This window comes from Gavialis gangeticus, unplaced genomic scaffold, assembly GCF_001723915.1.
Source record: "Gavialis gangeticus isolate Ggan-Ray unplaced genomic scaffold, GavGan_comp1, whole genome shotgun sequence".
In the NCBI taxonomy this organism is placed as follows: domain Eukaryota; kingdom Metazoa; phylum Chordata; order Crocodylia; family Gavialidae; genus Gavialis; species Gavialis gangeticus.
In genome coordinates, this window is record NW_017728992.1 from 94,221,956 (window position 1) to 94,241,049 (window position 19,094).

Here is a 19,094-nt window from a genome sequence, read left to right on the forward strand (position 1 = left end):
TGATACAATGTGGACTTATGTATTGGTGCACCTCTAGCAAACATGATATCCAAAACCACCAGTCACTTTGAAAATTAAATCCCTAATGAATGTATCATATGTGCCATTCAAGATTCATACAGAGCGAGTATAAAAATTATAATGCCATTGTACATGCAGGGGAGTAAAGTTAGTGAAATGCTTTTTAAGCAATTGGAGTATAGCTCTGTTTTGTAGATAGCCCTACACACTGTTGCGCTCCTTCAAAGTTGATAGGAGATGGTACTGGTGTTTCATTGTTTGTGTTCTTTGAACTCCTGGTGTTGTTTAGAGACAAAGCTCTTGTTATTATCAATAAAGCAGAGTGCAACAGTAACCATACTAAGCAAATCTAAGCGATATCTCCTAAACTGAGAGATGATCATACAAGGGTATTCATATGAAGTGAAGATTGAATAACAAATTCAGACATAGCAAATTTTAAAAAAGAAGGCTCTTTTTTCAGATCTGAAAACTGTAAAAAGTTGACAAATATGTCTTCCTAATTCCTAATGTCCTCAGTGTAGAGATAATGTGATCTTAACATAGCAAGCTATACAGATCAGCTTTTTTAACCTTGCAATTATTTGAGTGGGTACGATTTTGTTTTCAAATCTTTCTCATGCTGGCAGTCGGATCAAGAGGAGGATGGAGATCTAAAAGCACAGGTACAGAATGAAAGGTCACATATGTTATTGAACTGTGGGGTGTGCAGTGTTCATAACTCTTAGCATGCAGTTTGTCAATTCTCTGTGAAGAAATGTGTAGAACAGCATTTTGTATCCTTTGAATATTGTGTCCCTTACCTTTCCCTTTCTTTTTCACTTCTTTCAGAATAGTCTGATTAAGCGAATAAAGGGTGAAAATGTGTATGTCAAACATAGTAATCTAATGTTAGAGGTTGGTATTGGTATATACCAGTGCATGTATTGTACCTGTGTGTTCAGTTTTAGTGGTAAACTTGTGGATCTGCGCTATGATGCATGAATTGTGTGGTCCCACCTACTAATAAATGAAATAGATTTTTTTTCTCAGATTATGACGACTTTCTCTACCGTGTTCTATACTCGTGTGCGTGTATGTATGTGTGAAGTCTCTTTATCAGATATATAACTTACAGAGATGTTGGTAAACGCTATTTTGATGCTCACATAAATGAGATTTTCTATGCAGTTATCTTTCAAAATATCACATTTTCACAAGAGTGTTGTGTCAGTGCTGTGTTCCCTGATATCCTAAAATATGACTTGTTATCTACTTTACTAACAAAATTACATATTTTGATTTTTTGTAAATGTTGGTTGGTTAGGTAAATGTTATAAAGCGCTGTGTGCATTTTTTTTTAACTCTCAAGGACCTAGACAAAACTCAAGACCTGATGAAACACCAGACCAATATAAGCGAGCTGAAACGAACCTTCTTGGAAACCTCTACAGATACCACAGTATCTAACGAATGGGAAAAGAGGCTTTCCACATCTCCGGTCCGGCTTGCTGTAAGACATGAGGAAGCTCCCATGATTGAACCACTTGTGCCTGAAGAGGTCAGTACCTACCTTTTCATCAGAAACAGTGAACTGTGTATTTTATGTAACTCTTCTGTATTGCTAGGCGCATTCAACACACTTAAAGAGAAACTCAGAATCTCAACAACCTAGGACACGGGCCTTCTTTATCATTGCCAAGAGTTCAGAGAAAAACAAATAAAGAAAAGGGGTGTGGAGCCTGCTGCTAATATGAATCTTGCCCAAGACTGGATAAGCTGAAATTTGTTATCTATTCCAGGCAAACAGATTTCTGCTTCCCAAGAAGCATCATCACAATTAGCATTATTGTATAGCAGTAGGGGACAGTAGTGAAAATTTAAAGAAATTGGACCCCTATTTGGTTGTACATAAGGAACTACAGTGATGGGAGAACTGTGTTAGTCTAAAGACAGGCAGAAGGCAGTGTAGAGATTCATTTTATAAACCAGAAATGTGCTTATTCAAGTGGATAATTAAACTTTCCCATTTGGAGACATTTGTTCTTTGAGCTCCATCCAGGGCTTTCACTGGCCCTGCACATTAGTTAGGTGGAATGATTTTTTTTCATGTACCTGCCCGACATAAATCTGTTGGCAAACCTATGTGATCTAGACTAAGTCTCTGAGTTGTCTATAATTTCAGACTTGAGAGAGGGTCAATCGTAATTGGAAAGGAATAATCCCAAGGCTTTTTAACACATCGAAGACAGAGCACTTTGAAATTATGGTGATTTGTACACTGAAAATGACTAAGAACAATCTTTAAAAGAAGCATTTCTATGGTGGTAGTCCACTTCCAACATAGTCAAACAGTATCTTTTAGAAGTAGAGGCTTCTAAACATGCAGATTTTTTACCTAGAGAGCTTAGTTTTTAAGTACTACATATGAATAGTGTTTATACATTCTTAGGGCATATGACATTTTGAATAACTTTTGGAAATCACCACATTGTTGTACCGTGAATAAAGTACAATAGCTAGCCTTCCACAATAAAACAGCCAGTACTGAAAGCCAAGCCACTGCACTAAGACTGTGGCAGGATTAACTATGTGATAGCACTCATTTTTCTCTACTCTGCCTGCCTTATTAGCACCTATGTGATGGCAAGATGCTGTGAGTTAAGTAGGTCAAGGGGAACTGGCTGTAGCGTGTTTATCCAAAATGATCTTTAGCATTCCCACCATAGCACAAAGTGTCCCTGAAAACGCACAGTCTTCCTGGTGAGATCACTCCACTCAAGGAGATCCTTTAGTGGCATACAGAAAACACAGCAGTACCTGTGCCACCTGAAGGGATGCTGCCAAGGAAAAGCTACCCTGTTCTCTTGCAGTATCTCCCTATCCAGCATGCCCTTTGGTGCTATTAGCAGCTGACATAAATAAAAACAGACTTCATGTCTGCTCTGAAACGAGCAAGGAGGCAGACCTAATACCGAGATAACCTAGGATTTGGCAAAGGGCAACTTTTGCATTGCTCCTGGTGAACTGTGCTGCTCTGTCTTTAATTGTGGCTGAGGATTGGGCTTGTCTGTGTCAGAACTAAAATTCTAACAACAAAGCAGGTTATACTGAACATGTTAAAGATGAGGAGAACTGCCTAGAGAGCATCTAGCTGAATAACTGAGTGAATGAGGCTGAAGCAAGGAAAAGCTGCTTGCAGCAATCTGGTAACCACCTAAATTCACTTTCTCTGTATTTCAAATATAATAGGATGCTTTTCACAAGCAGCAAAGCACTTCATAAAACATGTCCTAGAGAAGTACATCTACATGATTCATTTGGAAAGATGAGTTACAGGGATAAGAGGCTGTATTTTTCTTTTCTTTGTTTTTGACATAAGAGAACACTCTCAAAATCTACGTCAGTCCATTGCCCAAACCTTATAAACATAAGCTGTACTCCTAAATCTTATACTCATATATGAATTTTAGCAAAATGCTTAAAGATTAGAGTTGTTTTGGACTGAGGATAGGTGAATTCCAAACTTTGATGGGCTCACTAAACACAACAGAGTACCTTGTCTCTCTTCACCAACCAGCTTAAGTATGACGCTGAGACAAGTGTCTGTCAGGCAGGTTTCAGACTTCTTCTAGGTCAGTAGCACTACCTTACATTCTGAAAGGAGACTCAGTGGAAGGAAAACAACAGAACTTGTAACCAGAATGCCAAAATACATGGTCAGTGTTAAAAACAAACAAACAAAAAAATCCCACATCTTTTTAAAATGTTTGATAGGGTTTCCTATAATACCTAAGATAGCTGTAATGAAACAAGAGTGGAGGAAATAATATCTGAATTTCTTGTCAGTTTGGGTACTTTGAGCATTTTATGTACAGTTGTTTTCATTCTTATCCCCTTGAAAGTTCATAGTCAGTGTCACAATGCAGTGAGGGGGGAAAAACAGGAAACATTGTTTTTAATACCTCAACCCCTGGCTCATGGGCTAATGTTAGAGCTAGTGAGAAGAAGCCAAATAGTAACTGACTGTTGACCTGAATTAAGACAGACCTAGGAACCTACAGAAAAAAAGCTACAGCTCTCATCATCACCTTTGCCAGTTTTCTCTCAAGTTTTGTAAATTACCTGTCTGTAAGCAGACTGACACCATTCACATGTTTTCATTGCACAATGTAGGACACACATCATGGTAAATATTGAGAGATTAACATATTATCACTTCTGTAGTAATACTTGTAAAAACAAAAAAAAATGACTTTTATAGTGAGTGGATAGGTTTGTGCAAAAAATCCCAGTCCCCCAATCTGAAGAGAGACTTGGTCTCACAGCAAAAAGAGTGGGCAGCCCCAGGAGTGAGGAGGGCAGCAGAGTATATGTTCACCCAGTTTGAACAAGTAAAGGCCGGGGGTGTTGGTCAAACCAAAAGAGGGTTTGTGTCACTCTTAGGTGTGAGAGGTAGGAGGATACTGGAGCTGGCACCACTTCTACAGGTTCTTGTATTCATTGGTTGGCCTTGAGGACTTCAAGCTGATTGGCCTCTTCACTTTCTCCCAATAATTTAATCTTTCCTCTTGGCTGCAGGAGCACCTTGTCCTTTCATCTCATCCCACTGCCTCTCTGTAGCTATTGTGAACAAATTGTGTAGCCATGATGCTGGATGTCTAATCAGTATTAATACAGAAAGTTTTCCTTTTGGGCCAGATTTACAGTGATGTGCCAGTCCTCCTTGCCTTGCCTCTTTTCTTTGCGGAGGCACTGTTAGGGCTAAAAAGAATAGGACTTTTTATTTTTCCTTTTTATAAGAAACTTTTGCTCGCCTAGTGTTTAAGAGCCAGCTCCCAGAGATAGATGAGATGTGGCATTTTAGTGATGGACCTTGTACCTGTAAGGTGAGTAGGTGGGAGGGACCTGAAGTTTTCACAGTCTGAGGTTTCCTGAGTACTATCTATCATTCTCGTCCTCCCCACCCCCTCTCATTCTGCCCCTCCAAATTAAGTGCATGTGTGCAGAGTGAGCAGGATGAAGGATTTGCTCCCAGATACTGTTTATATGGTGGGAGCCTCATAACCTCTTACTGGATCAAGTTAACTTCTGGTATATGAGATGGGGTAGATACATGCCACTCATACCCATTAAGTTATTAAACTTGGAGCCTGCCACATAAAATCCATCTCCACGTCCTGTTTTACAAGCAGGGTCTGATTCAAGAGATTCTCAATGATTCTGCTGAAAAAAATGTTGCTTGTACTAATTCCTGTTTCATTAGTTTCTCAAATGAAATAGCCTGTCTGTTAACAGTTTGCTTATACTTGTATATTTAAAATATTGTTGACTAATATGGTATAAGATCAAAACTATCTCCTCAGCTCTTTCTCTTTCATTAGACCAAAGAAGACAGGGAAAAATCTGGAAAACTTATATTTTTGCAGAAGGGAAGTACCACATTCCTTGAATCCCAGGTAAAATGAAAGCATGATTTCTAAAAATGCAATCAAATAGACTGGTACAAATTTACCATTTTTACCATTTTCCTTTTCAAAACCTAAATTTTTAAATAAATGTTCCAAAGGTAAGTATGAATTTTGTGGATAGAATTTTGACGATAATGAGATACCATCTAAAATTTTTGGCTATCTAATAGAAAAATATTTCCTTATACTGACAAATCTACTCACATAGAGTTGGGTTTTGTTTGTTGGTTGGTTATTTGGTTTTGTGCTTTTTCCTTTCCATTTTGCATGCAATTGCAGAGTCTCACTAAAAAACATTGCACTAGGCAAGGCACTGTTGTCATTAGAATGAATCTCCTTTATACTGTCAAGTGAATTCAGCTTATCTTGAATTATGATGAATTTTGAATTCTTATTAATTTTTCCATTAGCCAAGGGAGATAGAGAAGAAGCTGCAGGAAGGAGAATCTGCTGGCACTGTGGTTACTTCTCATCAAATCATTATCCAGAAAAGTGTCCCATCATCCCTAGAGGTTATTTTTAATTCATTTGATTTAAACCAACACATTTGTTTAGTTAAATATAAAACTATTCTAGGGCCATGTAATTGGGCCACGAGTATGCTTTTGAAATAATTCACATAGCATATTTGTATTTGGAGAAAAGATAGTTTTGCATTATTCTCAAACAATAGTTGTAATGCTCCAGGCATTTAGTATATTGTAGAACTTTATATCTACAAATACTTTATATTTGTAGATATAAAGTTGAATTTATATCATGCCAAGGAACTTCATTTTTTTAATAAGAACCAGAAAATTCATCTGACATTACAGGTGTGCACAAACATGTACTGTTCTGAGACCCCAAAACATTTCATTTAAAAAGTGCTTGTATTAACTGGGGAATAAATCACTTGCTTAGCTTACATTATTTTGTAACTTTTATAGGAATATGGGTATGTTGTTGTGATATATGACTTTAAACCCAGGATTATTCAGAAATTCATAAATGGCCAATCAGATTATTTCTAAAATACAAAAATTTTTAAATGCTATTCAACTGAAAATGAATGCAATAAAAGGGAGTGTGAAGTATTTTTGTTCCCATATTGTACATACCCTTTCCAAAGGATTAAAAAGAGGTTTTTAAATAAAAAGTGCAAATTGTTATAAGTTTACTTTATTGTCTCTACCAAATATATGGTAGAAATTATTACATGTTTCAAAATACCCACCATGCATTTCCTAAAAGATTTAATATTTTGGTGTTCCTGAAACAAAGATAATCCATTAGATATTCTAATTTAGCTTTTATATTTCAAATATAGGGCACTGAGGATTGGGTTATTATAGACAAAATACCCTCTGAGGTAGTTGATGGTGAATCGAAAAAAAAAGTGCCATACAAAGTAATGACTGTGAGCCGTAAAAGTGACATTCCAGCTGAGATATTAAAATCCAGTACCATTCTAATGCAGAGCTTTGAGGACTTGGAAAGTGAAATGCAATCCAAAGAGGAGAATAAACAGAAAATGTACACCTTAGGAAAGTCGTATGATACTGTATCCGGGAAAATTGTAATCATGACAAGTAAAGCTAAAGAGGGAGAGAAAACAGTACAATCTTCACTAGACGCCTTTCAAAAATTGGAGAGGGAAGTGCAAGAATCTGTGAAGATCATTCCAGTAGTGGCTGAATATGAAATTCTAGAGCCTGGCACTGATGAGAGAGCCAGGCGGGTATCTGATGTGCAAAGCACGAAGAGGAAGCTGTCTGAATCTTTGACACCCATAAAGGAAGCAGAATCTCAGTTGCATAGTCCTGAAGAAGAAACTTTGAAGAAGGCACAAAAGATGGACCAGAATTTGCAGTTGCATGGTACACTGGGAAGTTTGCAGACTGGCAGAGCAGAAAAACACCTTGACAGTGAAGCCCTAAAAGCAGGGGCATTTGATCGGAAAGATAAGAGCCTGTCTGAGTGGAGATATTCCAGAGAACAGCCATTTACCATTGCTACTGCTCACTATGTTACTGAATCGTCTGCATCAAGAGTAGTGGTAACAAGTGGCTTTGAGTTTGTGCCACAGTTTAAAAATTAAAGCATGACTTCTTTAGGCAATACCCTCACACTACCCTGCCTTTCAGTTCTCTTGCTGCTTGGTTTTATGTTGACAACAGGCAACCCAAGCTTATTTTTTTTCCTCATGATTTAAATCAGAACCACGGTCAAAGCAGGCATTATCAGGCTTTAAACCTTTCAAGTTTATTTGAAGAGTCACATTACTGAAATGTAATATTGCTGCTGTGGCTGATTAATAAAGAAAAAAGGTTTGCTTGAACCAGCAAAATCCCAGTGCTAACAGTTATGCTTTTAGACAACTGCTTCTAGTCATAACGAATGTGTGCTAATTTATTTTCCCATTCTTTTCCTGTTTTCAACCTTTTTGTCCCCGTGACCTTCGCCTCTTTTCCTCTGTCTCAGCCTCCAGTTTTGTCTGTTAGCATATCTGTGTTTGTATGTCTGTCTTTCTTTAGTGTATGACTCTACATTTCTTTGTCTACTTAGACTAAACAGTCCTCCGGTGAAAAAACCTTGGATGGTTCAGATATCTTCAGTTTAATAGAGTCTGCCAGAAAACCAACTGAGTTCATAGGAGGGGTTACTTCTGCTCCCCATAGCTGGGCTCAGGTGGCCGTTTGATTTCATCCATGAATTTAATAATTGCACGCAGCTGATTTTTGGTTGCTTTTCTTCCCCATATTTGCACATAAATATGTGACCTCTCAGAGAATTTAGAATCTGCACAGTTAATATTAATGCAGATGCTTAATGTGCCTTTTAAAGCTAGATCACCAACAGAATCCTTATCAAAAGTCAAGTTCTAGTCTGTTTTAAGTTTGCATTTAACTCATTTTATAAGGTGTCTTTTTTACTTTTGGAAAATTAAGACATTGATGCAAATGAGAATACTGTAAAGCTTCTGCTTTTAAAATGCTAATTTGCTTTATTTTGCATTTGTGCCATTATAATTACCTTAAAGTGGAAAACTAAACTCTTCAGGAGATGCCAGTTGGCAAAGTTGAATGATCTTTTATTACCTGTATTTACAGTGTGTTGGCAGTAAGAGCTCTGGTAGGTTTTATTCTCCACACCTGACATTCAGATTTTGTTTTCTTCCTACAGAAAATGGAAACAAAGATAAGTCAGGAAGCAGATGAAGTGAAAGAAGAGGTGGAACTTCATCTGGATGCCATGGAGAAGGTTGTGCAGGAGACCGTAATAGTTGAGGAGAGACATGTGTCAAGTGTGCATGCAAGTGGGGATGCTGCTACAGTGGCTGGAGATGAGCTGGATGCTAAAGAACAGGCAGTATCTGCTGCTGCTGCTGCTAGCTTTCTAGGGAAAGAGGGCTCTGCAGTGACTGAGGGGGCTAAGGAGGAAAAAAGGGAGGAGACTGATAAAGCTGTAACCAAACAGGAAGAAATTGCTTCTGCTTCTCATGCGCATGAGGAGGAGCAGAGTGCGACAGGCCACCTTTCAGATTCATTGGAAAGAAAACCTCACTTTGAGGTAATTCGTTTAATAATCCCTTGTTTCTTCATTACAGTAAAATGGTTGCAGGATTGGACTAAATTAACTTCACTGATGAAGAGTTAAATAAAACATATGTAGATTACTCTGCAACATCTTTACAGTGAGCAGTTTGTTTCTCCTCTGTTCCCTCCTTGCATGGCAGTTGATGAGGCTTGTTGCTGGTTTCCATTATTGACAACGTTTTGTCAAACGGTGTTCCCCATGCTAAAGACCAACTCCTTATTTTTTGGCCTTTAATGTTGGTTACATAACAATAAGGAGATGGATCAGTTTGCATTGTCTTTTGGCAAGTTCATTAATATTTGTAGGAGTTCACTTATCCAGAAGGAACAGAAAATCATCTGTTTTCTCTTATTTGGTACCCCTGGAAATAACTTACCTTATCGGGCTTAACTACCCAGATTTTGTATTTCACACTTTAATGCCATTAAGATGATTTCTGGACGTATTTATACTAAGGGTATAACACAGCCTTCTCTTTCTGAGAGAGAATTGCAAGAAAATAAGCCTAAATAGAAATCTCTTGTCCTGTCATTTTGAACCTTTTTTAATATTAGCATCTTTTCTAAATGTGGATTTCATTAGACCAATAGAGCATTAGCTTTATACACTGCCTTGGAGTACTGCTGACATATGTCTACGTATGTATCCTTATAATGAGGTTTTTCCCCTTTCCATAGTGCAGAGCACTTTCTGTTGTTGTTTTTCACTTCCTAACCAAACCATTTGAAAAAATCTATTTTGATAGATTTGAAAGCTTTAATTAATGCTCCTATTGCTTTTCTGTTCAAGCAGTCACCAGTTGTGAAGACAGAGACTATCAGTTTTAGCAGTGTTTCCTCAGGTGGGGAGAATCTTGAAGTTTCTACCAAGGAAGTGCCAGTAGTTCATACAGAAACAAAAACCATTACATATGAATCTTCACAGGTAAGAAACTGCAACAGCTGAATAGTATCTTGGTGTAAGTCACTACACTGTTAAATAACAGTGTTGCCAATAGTAAACCTGAAGTGGGTATAAACGTGTAGTCTTACCCTTATATGTATGAGTAAATGGTCTTTTTGTAAATGGTGTTTAGGATACAGATTTTGGAGCTTGTTAGACACATAGCCTTAAGAAAAACTGAGTAAGATGCATTGTAATACAAGTGGAAGTACTGTCAAACATACAATACCATGTAATGAAAAAACTGGGATGAAAACATGAAATAATATCTAAGTTTTATGAAAGGTGCACTGACAACTTGTGGTCAAGGTCCCTGACACTTCTAGGATTAAGGATGTTAATCCTCGGGTTTACATGGAATTGCAACTTGATTACTGCAGCTGTAGAATACAACTGTTTTGCCTGTCTATCCAAATTATCTGTGAAATTCCAAATGCATATCCATATCTTTGTGCCATAAATTGTCATATGCAATGCGTATATATTTTGTAACACTGCTGTATTCCTCTTTAGGAGATGCTATATTTCAGTGGTGGGTAAAGACATCTCTGCCTATCCCTTGGATGTTTCACAGCACTACAATAAGGCTTGAATGGGTAGTATTTGCAAAGCACTTTGAGCAAATTACAGATATTTGACAGAATAGTCCATCAGTTTTATTAAAACAGTCTGAGAGCAATTAGTTTTGTATTGCTAGGCACTCTCCTTCTCCAGAATTATACAGATAGGAATCTTTAACTAATATGGATAATACTTTCTGCTGCTTGAACATTTTTTCATGAGTTACTTTTTTTTTTAGATGGATTCGGGTGCCGACTTAGACCCAGGTGTACTGATGAGTGCGCAAACGATCACATCTGAAACTACCAGCACTACAACTACTACACATATCACCAAAGTAAGTTTTCAAAAAATGGTGGGGAGGGGGGTTATTCCTAGAATATGTATTTTTGCAATTTTGACAATACAAAAACAGTATTTATTTCAGAGCATAGCTGTTCCCTGGGTGGAATCCTGTCCATCTTAGGTGACAGTTTAGTTCCCGCTGCTGTAGCTTAAGCTTCTGACATCTCTGTGAGGAAAGGAATTGTGTAGCAACATGCCAACAGGCAGGAAGTCTGTGGCAGAGTACATTATGGAACCCACAACTCCTATGCCCTGGATTGGCAACCTGATGCCTAAGACCATACTTCCTTCCATGTAAGCTAACGATAGAACTCCCATTAAATCTGATGGGGAAAAGATTTCATCTCTGTAGGACAGTGGTCTCCAACCTTTTTAAGTAGCAGATCACATTTGGCATTTTAAAAGTAATCCAAGATTTACCATGCACTACTGCCCCTCCCCCCCAACCCAGCAGGTAAGTCTGTGGAGGAGAAATGGGGGTGGGGGGGACAGATCGAGCCAGAGGGACAAAAACTATTTGGGGGCAAACCTCCACAGCAGGTAAGTCCCACCTGGCCGGGGCCCCACTCAACTTACCCTGCTCCTGCCTCTGCGGCACTGTACCTCACCGCAGGGACCTCAGTCTAGCTTCCACCTCTTCCCTCCCCCATGGACTGACCTCCTGGGCTGGGGTATGCGCATACATGCATGAGGGCACTCAGCCCTCCCACCCCAGTCTCGGATTGATTTCAAGGGCCTCTGAGACCTACCGCAAGAAGCTCTGAGATCTACTAGTGGATTGAGATCCACTGGTTGGTGACCAGTGCTGTAGGCGATCCACACAAAGGTCCATTCACTACTTGAGTCTAAGCCCTTGAGTAGTTAAGGAGGAGCAAAGGCCTTGTGCTTCACTCACTGTGTTCGTAAATGTGATATACATACTTGCTATTCTTTGTCAAGGATGTCTAATGGGTGGTTCACAGGTTGCATACAACCCAAAAGGGGTTAAATTGCAGCCCCTGGGCTCCCACCTGACTGTCACTTTTTTCATTGCTCTAACTACAAAAGCAGCCAGAGTCTTTGACTTCGTCTGGCTCCCCCTCTTTCACTGTGGCAGGTGGTGCAGGACCATGCAGCATTGCACAACTGACAGCATTGCCTATGGCACCAGAGAGGAATGATTCAGTGTGGGGACCGAGGCTGGGGAGGCTAGGATTCACATGGGGTCGGAGGCTGGGTTATGTAGGATTCACGTGGTGCGGATGGGGGGCGGCACCCAAGAACATGATATAGCAAGTGAGGGTGAGGGGAAGGCGAGGGGAGAGGCACCCAGGCACATTTTGCAGCAGGGCAACACAAGCTACAGTGGGTGGGGGCATGCAGCGTGTAGTCCATGAGGCATGCGGCCCTCAGCCACTTATGGACAGCCCTGCTTTTTGTGGCAGACTTGCAGTTGATGCTAAACATTTTGACATATCTGATATATAACAAATACGTATAAGGTTATGAAATGCTTCTGAGAGTCCTCCAAGGTGAACTGTCCCTGTTCCACTATTGCTGGATTTTTGAACTGTTTCTTCTTTGAACAAGCAGCAGCACTACTAAGTGTGGACATTGATTTGTATTTATTTTTTCCATTTAGACTGTGAAAGGAGGCATCTCGGAGACAAGAATTGAAAAGCGAATAGTCATCACAGGAGATGCAGACATTGACCATGATCAGGTGGGATATTTAAAGTACTAAATAGTGCCCCAAAGTCTATCAGAAAGTACATTTAACCATATGCTTTAATAGACGCAATTCACACTGGCACATCTTAAAGTAAGCTGATTTTAGTGTTTAAATCAATGACAATATATTTCATATTTTAATCATCTTTCCTCATTTGTAAATTGTGTAATTTATCATGAATCTCTCCACCTTGCTACTGATCATGCATGTTCCACCTCCTTTTTGTTTTTGCCCTTCTGTGGTTTTCTTGGGCTTAGGCGCTGGCTCAGGCAATTAAAGAGGCCAAAGAGCAGCACCCTGACATGTCAGTGACCAAAGTAGTGGTACATAAAGAGACAGAAATCACACCAGAAGATGGGGAGGATTGACCCACAGGTAAGAAGACTAGATGATTTTCCAAGGTACTTAACGGGATAGCATGTGGCAAAGGTCATTCTCCTTCCATAATTCACCTCTCGCTTTTTCCTTTCTCTCACTGGCATTTGCCTATATTACAGAAATATATTATTTGAGTGCTGGTATATAAATGAGAATTACTTCTGAAATCTACTTTAAATCCAAATAATATGCATTTGGTTCTAAATGTTTTTCTTTGTTTAATGATGCCAGTTAGAGAAATGGAACTTAGTCATTTGCTTTGGTTGGCTCTCTGAGTAGTCTTCTTTATCCATGCTATGTATTCCTGTACTTTCTAACCCTCAAGTCTGAAACCTGCTGTCCATCCGTATATGACTTAAGAACAAAAGTGTTTTGTTCTTAAAGGTGTGCATTTTAATACACTTTAAAATGCCAAGGGAGATGAGCAGAATTAAAATTGGATAACATTTTCCAATGTTTAAGGACAATTATGTCAGAATTGAGGCTTCTAATCCCAACTTGTATAAATATAGTTCAATTTGGTTTTGTAATGTGTCAGTATTTGGATGCTTTGCTTTCGTGTATTTTTAAAGGACCTTTTATGCTTTAAAGTGGCATTGTTTCTCAGGATGAGATAATAATGCGGCTTTTCTTGTGTCTAGCTTTCTTCAGTCAGGGCATGTTCTTCAGCTGTGTTTGGCTAAACAGGTGTCTTGGTAGTATTGTATTTACTGTATATGCGAAAACATATCATGCATACTAACTAACTTGCTATGCAAGAACTGTTAATGCCAGCATCATCCCATAGGTTGCGTTGAATGCTGTATGCAAAAAAGAAAAATAACTAAAAATGGCTGCGTGTCCAATTTATTTGAATTCATAGCAGCATCTTATTACATATTCCTTATGTGGAAAGCACGTATACGTAGCACTACGTATTCTTTAGCATTTGGTATAAGTAACAGAGTATGGGGCATAGCATCTTTTGAAAAGTTATTGCTTTCTCCTGCTTGAGACAAGAAAATATAAAAGCTTAACGTAAATGTGGCTCACTACTATTTACTTCGGAAGATGGAACTAATCTTTAAGGAGTAAGTACCAATAACCACTGTGGTATTCAGCTAGTTCTTTCAGTTAGAACATGACCTGGTTCAAATCTCATGGAAGTCGATGGGAATATTTCCATTGACATCAATGGGCTTGGGATCAGGTTGCCTGGTTAGCAGTTACTTATACTAGAATGTAGCTTTTTTTGATGTCTTTTGTTCCCTGAAGCATTGAGCATAAGTCATTTTGCAGCTTTGATTTGGACACAAATGCAGTTGGTTTATACGATTAACACAGTTCTCTTTCCTACAGGAATAATTTAGCTTGCATATGAATCCACACCATTAGGAATACCAGAGCCTATATGGAATCTCAGTTCTAATCAGACTGACTTATGTCTGTCCATGGAAAAGAAGAATTGATCTTGACCGCTAATAAGACACTGGCAGAGATACCCTCCCATAGAAAGCAATCTGAATCCGCATCAGTAAAACTATTGCATGAAGCAACGATAAAATTACAAAAAAGCAGCATTTTTAATTTTCATAAAATGTCTAAGTTTTCAGCTATACCTGCACGTTCATAAACAGTATAAACAGTGATCTTACGTAACACACAAACAGTTCATGCCTTTCACGGTTTACAAAAGTCTAAACAAATTTAAATTTGTTAGGTGGCAAACCTTTTGTTTACGAAGACTGTAAATGAAGATTACCCTAAAAATGCTAGAACCTGTATAGGTATGGTGTATGATGTTTTACCACACATTAGATGTGCCAATAACACAGTTTATTCAGTAAACAACTTGAATCTTCTGTCTGTTTCATCTGGTTTTATTATTGCCCAACAATGATGAATCTTTAATCCTATCAAAATATTTAAATGCTTACAAAATGTGCTTTGTATACCTGACTAAATACCTTATGAGATGGTGATGATTTTAGCTTATTAACTCAATTTTATTTGTTTTTGTCAGCATTGTTCAGAGTTAGTCAGCTACCAGACACCCCATACAACTCCTAACCCTGTAAATTTTTTGTAGTTATTTTGGAGAAAAACTGTATTTTCCTTAGCTTGTAGCATTACAAAATTATTAATCTGAAATAAGCCTGATTTTTTTTTTTAAATTGATTTTTCCCTTTTAATTCTCAAAGAAAAAAAAAACCATTTCAGAACCTGGTCAACATTTACTATCTAGTTCAGAGCCAAGCCTTAAATTGTACAGAACATCCCCTCATTAGTATTCAGTCATAATATCCATTAAAAGGATATAGTCTCCATTACACTGTCAGCTGCATCACAACACATGGTGAATGTATGTTTCCGCATAGTGAAATAAAAGTGGTAAATGCATCTAAAATTGTATTGTTCTGTGTTTAAAAGAATCTAGTGCTTTTATATATATATATAATATAGTCCATACCTAAGTAACACTTGTATGATATCAAAGGCTTTATTCATCTGAATAGTAGACACATCCTGTCTTCAATGGAAAATGCTACATTTTTAGTTAGCAGGGGGCCCAAAGGGATAATTAGATGAAAATGTATGCCTTTGGGTAAAATTGATTGCAAGGCAAAAGGAATGGCCAGTTTCTTCTGTTTTCTGTAGCTGTAGAATCTGTTTCACTTAAAGTAAATGAAGGGTTTTACAATTGGCTAAAAACTTACAATGAAACTATAGCATTGATCCATATTAGTTTCATTTGTTCGCACTAAATCACGATTAAATTATTTATTTAAGATGGTCCTCATTATTCTGTTTCCTCTTGCTTACCCCCTGACCATATCTTGGTGGTGATTCAAGAGAGATCCATGGAGGCTAACTCACCCACCCACAACATCATAAACCCAGGTAGGACTGCAAGGAATTAAATACAGGCAAAATTTCCAGGATATTCAGGGCAAAATGTTCTTGATTATGTACACAGATTAAGTGGAGATAGCTTCAGTGGAGGGCTGGATTTGACCCTATGATTTATTACAAATATTTATTTTCTTAATTTAGAAAGGAAATATGAGTATATATATAAATATATATATATATATAAAGAGAATCTGTAGATAATTAAAAAATAATCTTCTAAGGCTTTTAGAGATCTGCCCTTAGTCTCTTAAACTGACCTCTTCAATCATCCATTTTTCATGTCTTTTGTTCAAGATCTTGCTCTGTGTAACTTTCCCCTTCCAATGAAGCAGTCATCTCTCACGTATTATGTAATAGATAATGCAAAGATTATGCTGTTATGTTCATAGTCTCCAAGTTATCCATTCATGTCCTTCTTTCTAATCGTGCAGATGTACAAGAAAATATCTGTGTATATTCTGTTCCTTCCCAGTGAAGTTAGAATCACATATTTCCCACCTACACCTGTCCCATCCCTGCCCAGGTTATGGCTGTACATGGAAGGCTTCTATCCTATTTTTCAGCAGACTGCATTCCAGGATCATGCTTCTGCATCAAGGAGTTTAAAAATAGACACGGAAGCCATATTGGTCTCCCTTCAGGTGTCCCTTACCTGGTCAGCTAAAAAACAGCATTATATTACCTCAGAGAAATGTGACAGGCTACTATACTGCCTTCTGTCCAGACTTACCCTTAGCATTATATTTTAGCATGGCTTGAGGAGATTGTACTTTGGTGATTCTGTACAGCATGTATGCCATCTAAAGGTACTGTAACTTTATGAGGCTAGTCTCTTTAGAAAGGATACTCATGGCTACATTATGGCCTGAGCACGTGCTGATTAAGGGAAGATTAGAGTGGATGGGCAATGAATGACCTCTTAGCGTCACTGTTAGCAGCAGACCTTTGCCTAGGGTAATTCCTGGGCATGGTTCCTAGGAAATAATAGCTTTGGTTTTTGTTAGAAACTGTTTCTTGGGTTGTCTGTCTAATGCTGTGCCACATGAAATAAAGAACACCTGCCTGTTTCTACCAGCCATCTTTTGTCTCAGTCTCTTCTCACTTTGGTCCTTTTCCAGTTTCCATGCCTGCAACAATCCATACAAGGAAACAGCCACAAGACCAGCATTGTTTAAAAACACCATCACTAATACACAGACCAATGCAAGGAGAAACAGGGATCATCATTTCAGACAGTACAGTACTATGGGAACTGCCTGTTCTGCATCATTAAGATAAAGGGACCTTGATGCACAGCTGGAAGTTAGTGGAATTTGCATATCAGACAGTAAGGCTACATAGCAAGTATGTTCATTCTACACACAAAAAGTGTTTACACAAAGCTTCTCATATATAAATATACATATATATTCATCCTTTGGAATTTTTTTTTATTCCTCTGAAGCTTTTTGAGGTTATTGTAATGATGAGTAATAATATTGACCAAGTTCAGGCATCATCGGAATTTTTCAGATGGGCTTCCAAAATCAGATGTAAGGTCAGAGCATAATTTTGATATCTTTAGGTCTTGTGCTTCAAATCACAGCTGTGTCAGATGGCTGAGAGAGAAGTCCTCATTCAGTCCTTATTAAAGTATTTTTCCTTGTTAGCATATTTGGCAAATGAGGCCAACCTGTAGATCAAGAAAATTGCTCCATAAAAGTTAGTATTGTTTGGATTGTGGCAATCACGATTTCAGCAATTCGTTTAATTTAATCTATTGGCTTTTCGCTGATGCCAATAACAATCTTATCCTTTCCTATCAGAAGGGGCAGTGGAGAAGTATTATTTCCCTTTTATAGATGGACACTTAAGGCACAGAGGGCATGTTCAGACAAGCATGCACATTCATTTCCCTGAGGAGAAATTGCCACAGCATATAGTTGTGCCACTGCTACTTGTTGCTGGGCAATGCTCATACACGTACACTGGCATGTGGCAAGTTGCCCTGGGATAAAGGAGGCTGGGCTGGCCCCAGCAGCCTGACCTGGGAGCTTCCCAGAGCTCCAGTAGCAGCAATCTGGTGCCTGGCCAGCAGCTGGCGTGTAGTCCAAACTGGCCAGGCTCTGGTTTTGGGTGGTGCACACTGCTGCCACATGCACCACCCTGCTTTTTTCAGGCACGAGTTTTCAAAACCTGCTGTACTGCAAATTAGCAGCACAGTGAATGCCTGCATGTGTACTGTCTGCAGTTGGCAACACCGCAGATGGGTCTGCAGTGCTGCAGGCCTCACATACACACTCACTGGAATGTACCCAGAGAGACTTGTCTTATGAGAGGAACAGAAGTCTATATCAGACATAAGGAGTAAACCCTGCTTGGGATTTAAATCCAGTGCCTTAGTTTTACTTCCTCTTAAATGCAGTTCTAATCTATTTTTCTAAAATGTTTATGCACGCACGCTAACATCTATGCATTCCATAGATTATTTGTAAAACTTTAATTGAAGACACCAGCAACAGGCACAGCAAACATTTCCAGTGACCATTTTCTACATCTCCAATTCAGTTAGTCAAGCAGATGCTTGGTCAAAACTGATATCATGCTTTAATACTTCAGTAACCAAAGGCTTTGGCAAACTGCAAGACCCTTGACCTTCAGATCCTACACTAAAACCTGTCTTCAGTCCTCAAAAATCTGCTGCTACCATGAAGGACTCCAGGTAATCTAAGTCATTTTGGTGGTATGTAAAAAGAAAAGAAAGTCCACGTAAGATAACTGTCAAGCCATATCCAGTTTATTGGACTGGATGCGTAAGACTTTTTCATATTCTGATTTTAGATCCTCTAATGCAGTTGTTTCCAGTCTTTTTGCCTCAAGCCGCCCCTTCATAATATCTTTGGAATTCAAGGTCACACAGGCTGGGGAAGAGCGAGAATCTAGTTGGTGCCAGCTGAGATGGGCACAAGACCTCACCCCACTGTGCCCTGATTTTTTCCTGTTCCCCATTGCAGCCCCAGCTTTGTATCAGGGGGCATGTACTGCTCCTCCAGGGGCTCCAATGCTGGCAGCCAGAGCTACATGCACCCACAGCACTTCCTGCCAACCCCAGGAGCCCATGAAAGGGAGAAATGAGGGGTGATCCAAACTGAAAATTGTACCCTGCATGGCTGCTCATCTGTCTGCCCACGAGCACGCATGCAAAGCACGCTGCTGGGAGCACAGAGCCTGGCACA

At 38.8% G+C, this 19,094-nt stretch overlaps 1 protein-coding gene across 10 annotated transcripts in view; it reads left to right on the top strand.

The window, feature by feature from the left end:
- Positions 1-16,955, top strand: part of EPB41L3 (erythrocyte membrane protein band 4.1 like 3) — a 108,718-nt gene extending 91,763 nt beyond the window's left edge. For 4 of the 10 annotated variants that reach the window (XM_019525670.1, XM_019525663.1, XM_019525675.1 and 1 more), the window contains 12 exons: positions 651-686; positions 1,373-1,561; positions 5,385-5,459; positions 5,882-5,983; positions 6,781-7,509; positions 8,019-8,141; positions 8,637-9,023; positions 9,840-9,974; positions 10,792-10,890; positions 12,520-12,600; positions 12,867-12,984; positions 14,326-16,955. In XM_019525670.1, the coding sequence (XP_019381215.1) occupies positions 651-686; positions 1,373-1,561; positions 5,385-5,459; positions 5,882-5,983; positions 6,781-7,509; positions 8,019-8,141; positions 8,637-9,023; positions 9,840-9,974; positions 10,792-10,890; positions 12,520-12,600; positions 12,867-12,977 (2,067 nt within the window). In that variant the 3' untranslated portion in view covers positions 12,978-12,984; positions 14,326-16,955. Of the gene's footprint in view, positions 1-650; positions 687-852; positions 919-1,372; positions 1,562-5,384; positions 5,460-5,881; positions 5,984-6,780; positions 7,510-8,018; positions 8,142-8,636; positions 9,024-9,839; positions 9,975-10,791; positions 10,891-12,519; positions 12,601-12,866; positions 12,985-14,325 lie in introns of all 10 variants that reach the window. The other 6 variants (XM_019525698.1, XM_019525707.1, XM_019525715.1 and 3 more) reach the window with 3 other exon arrangements.
- The last annotated feature ends 2,139 nt before the right edge of the window (positions 16,956-19,094 follow it).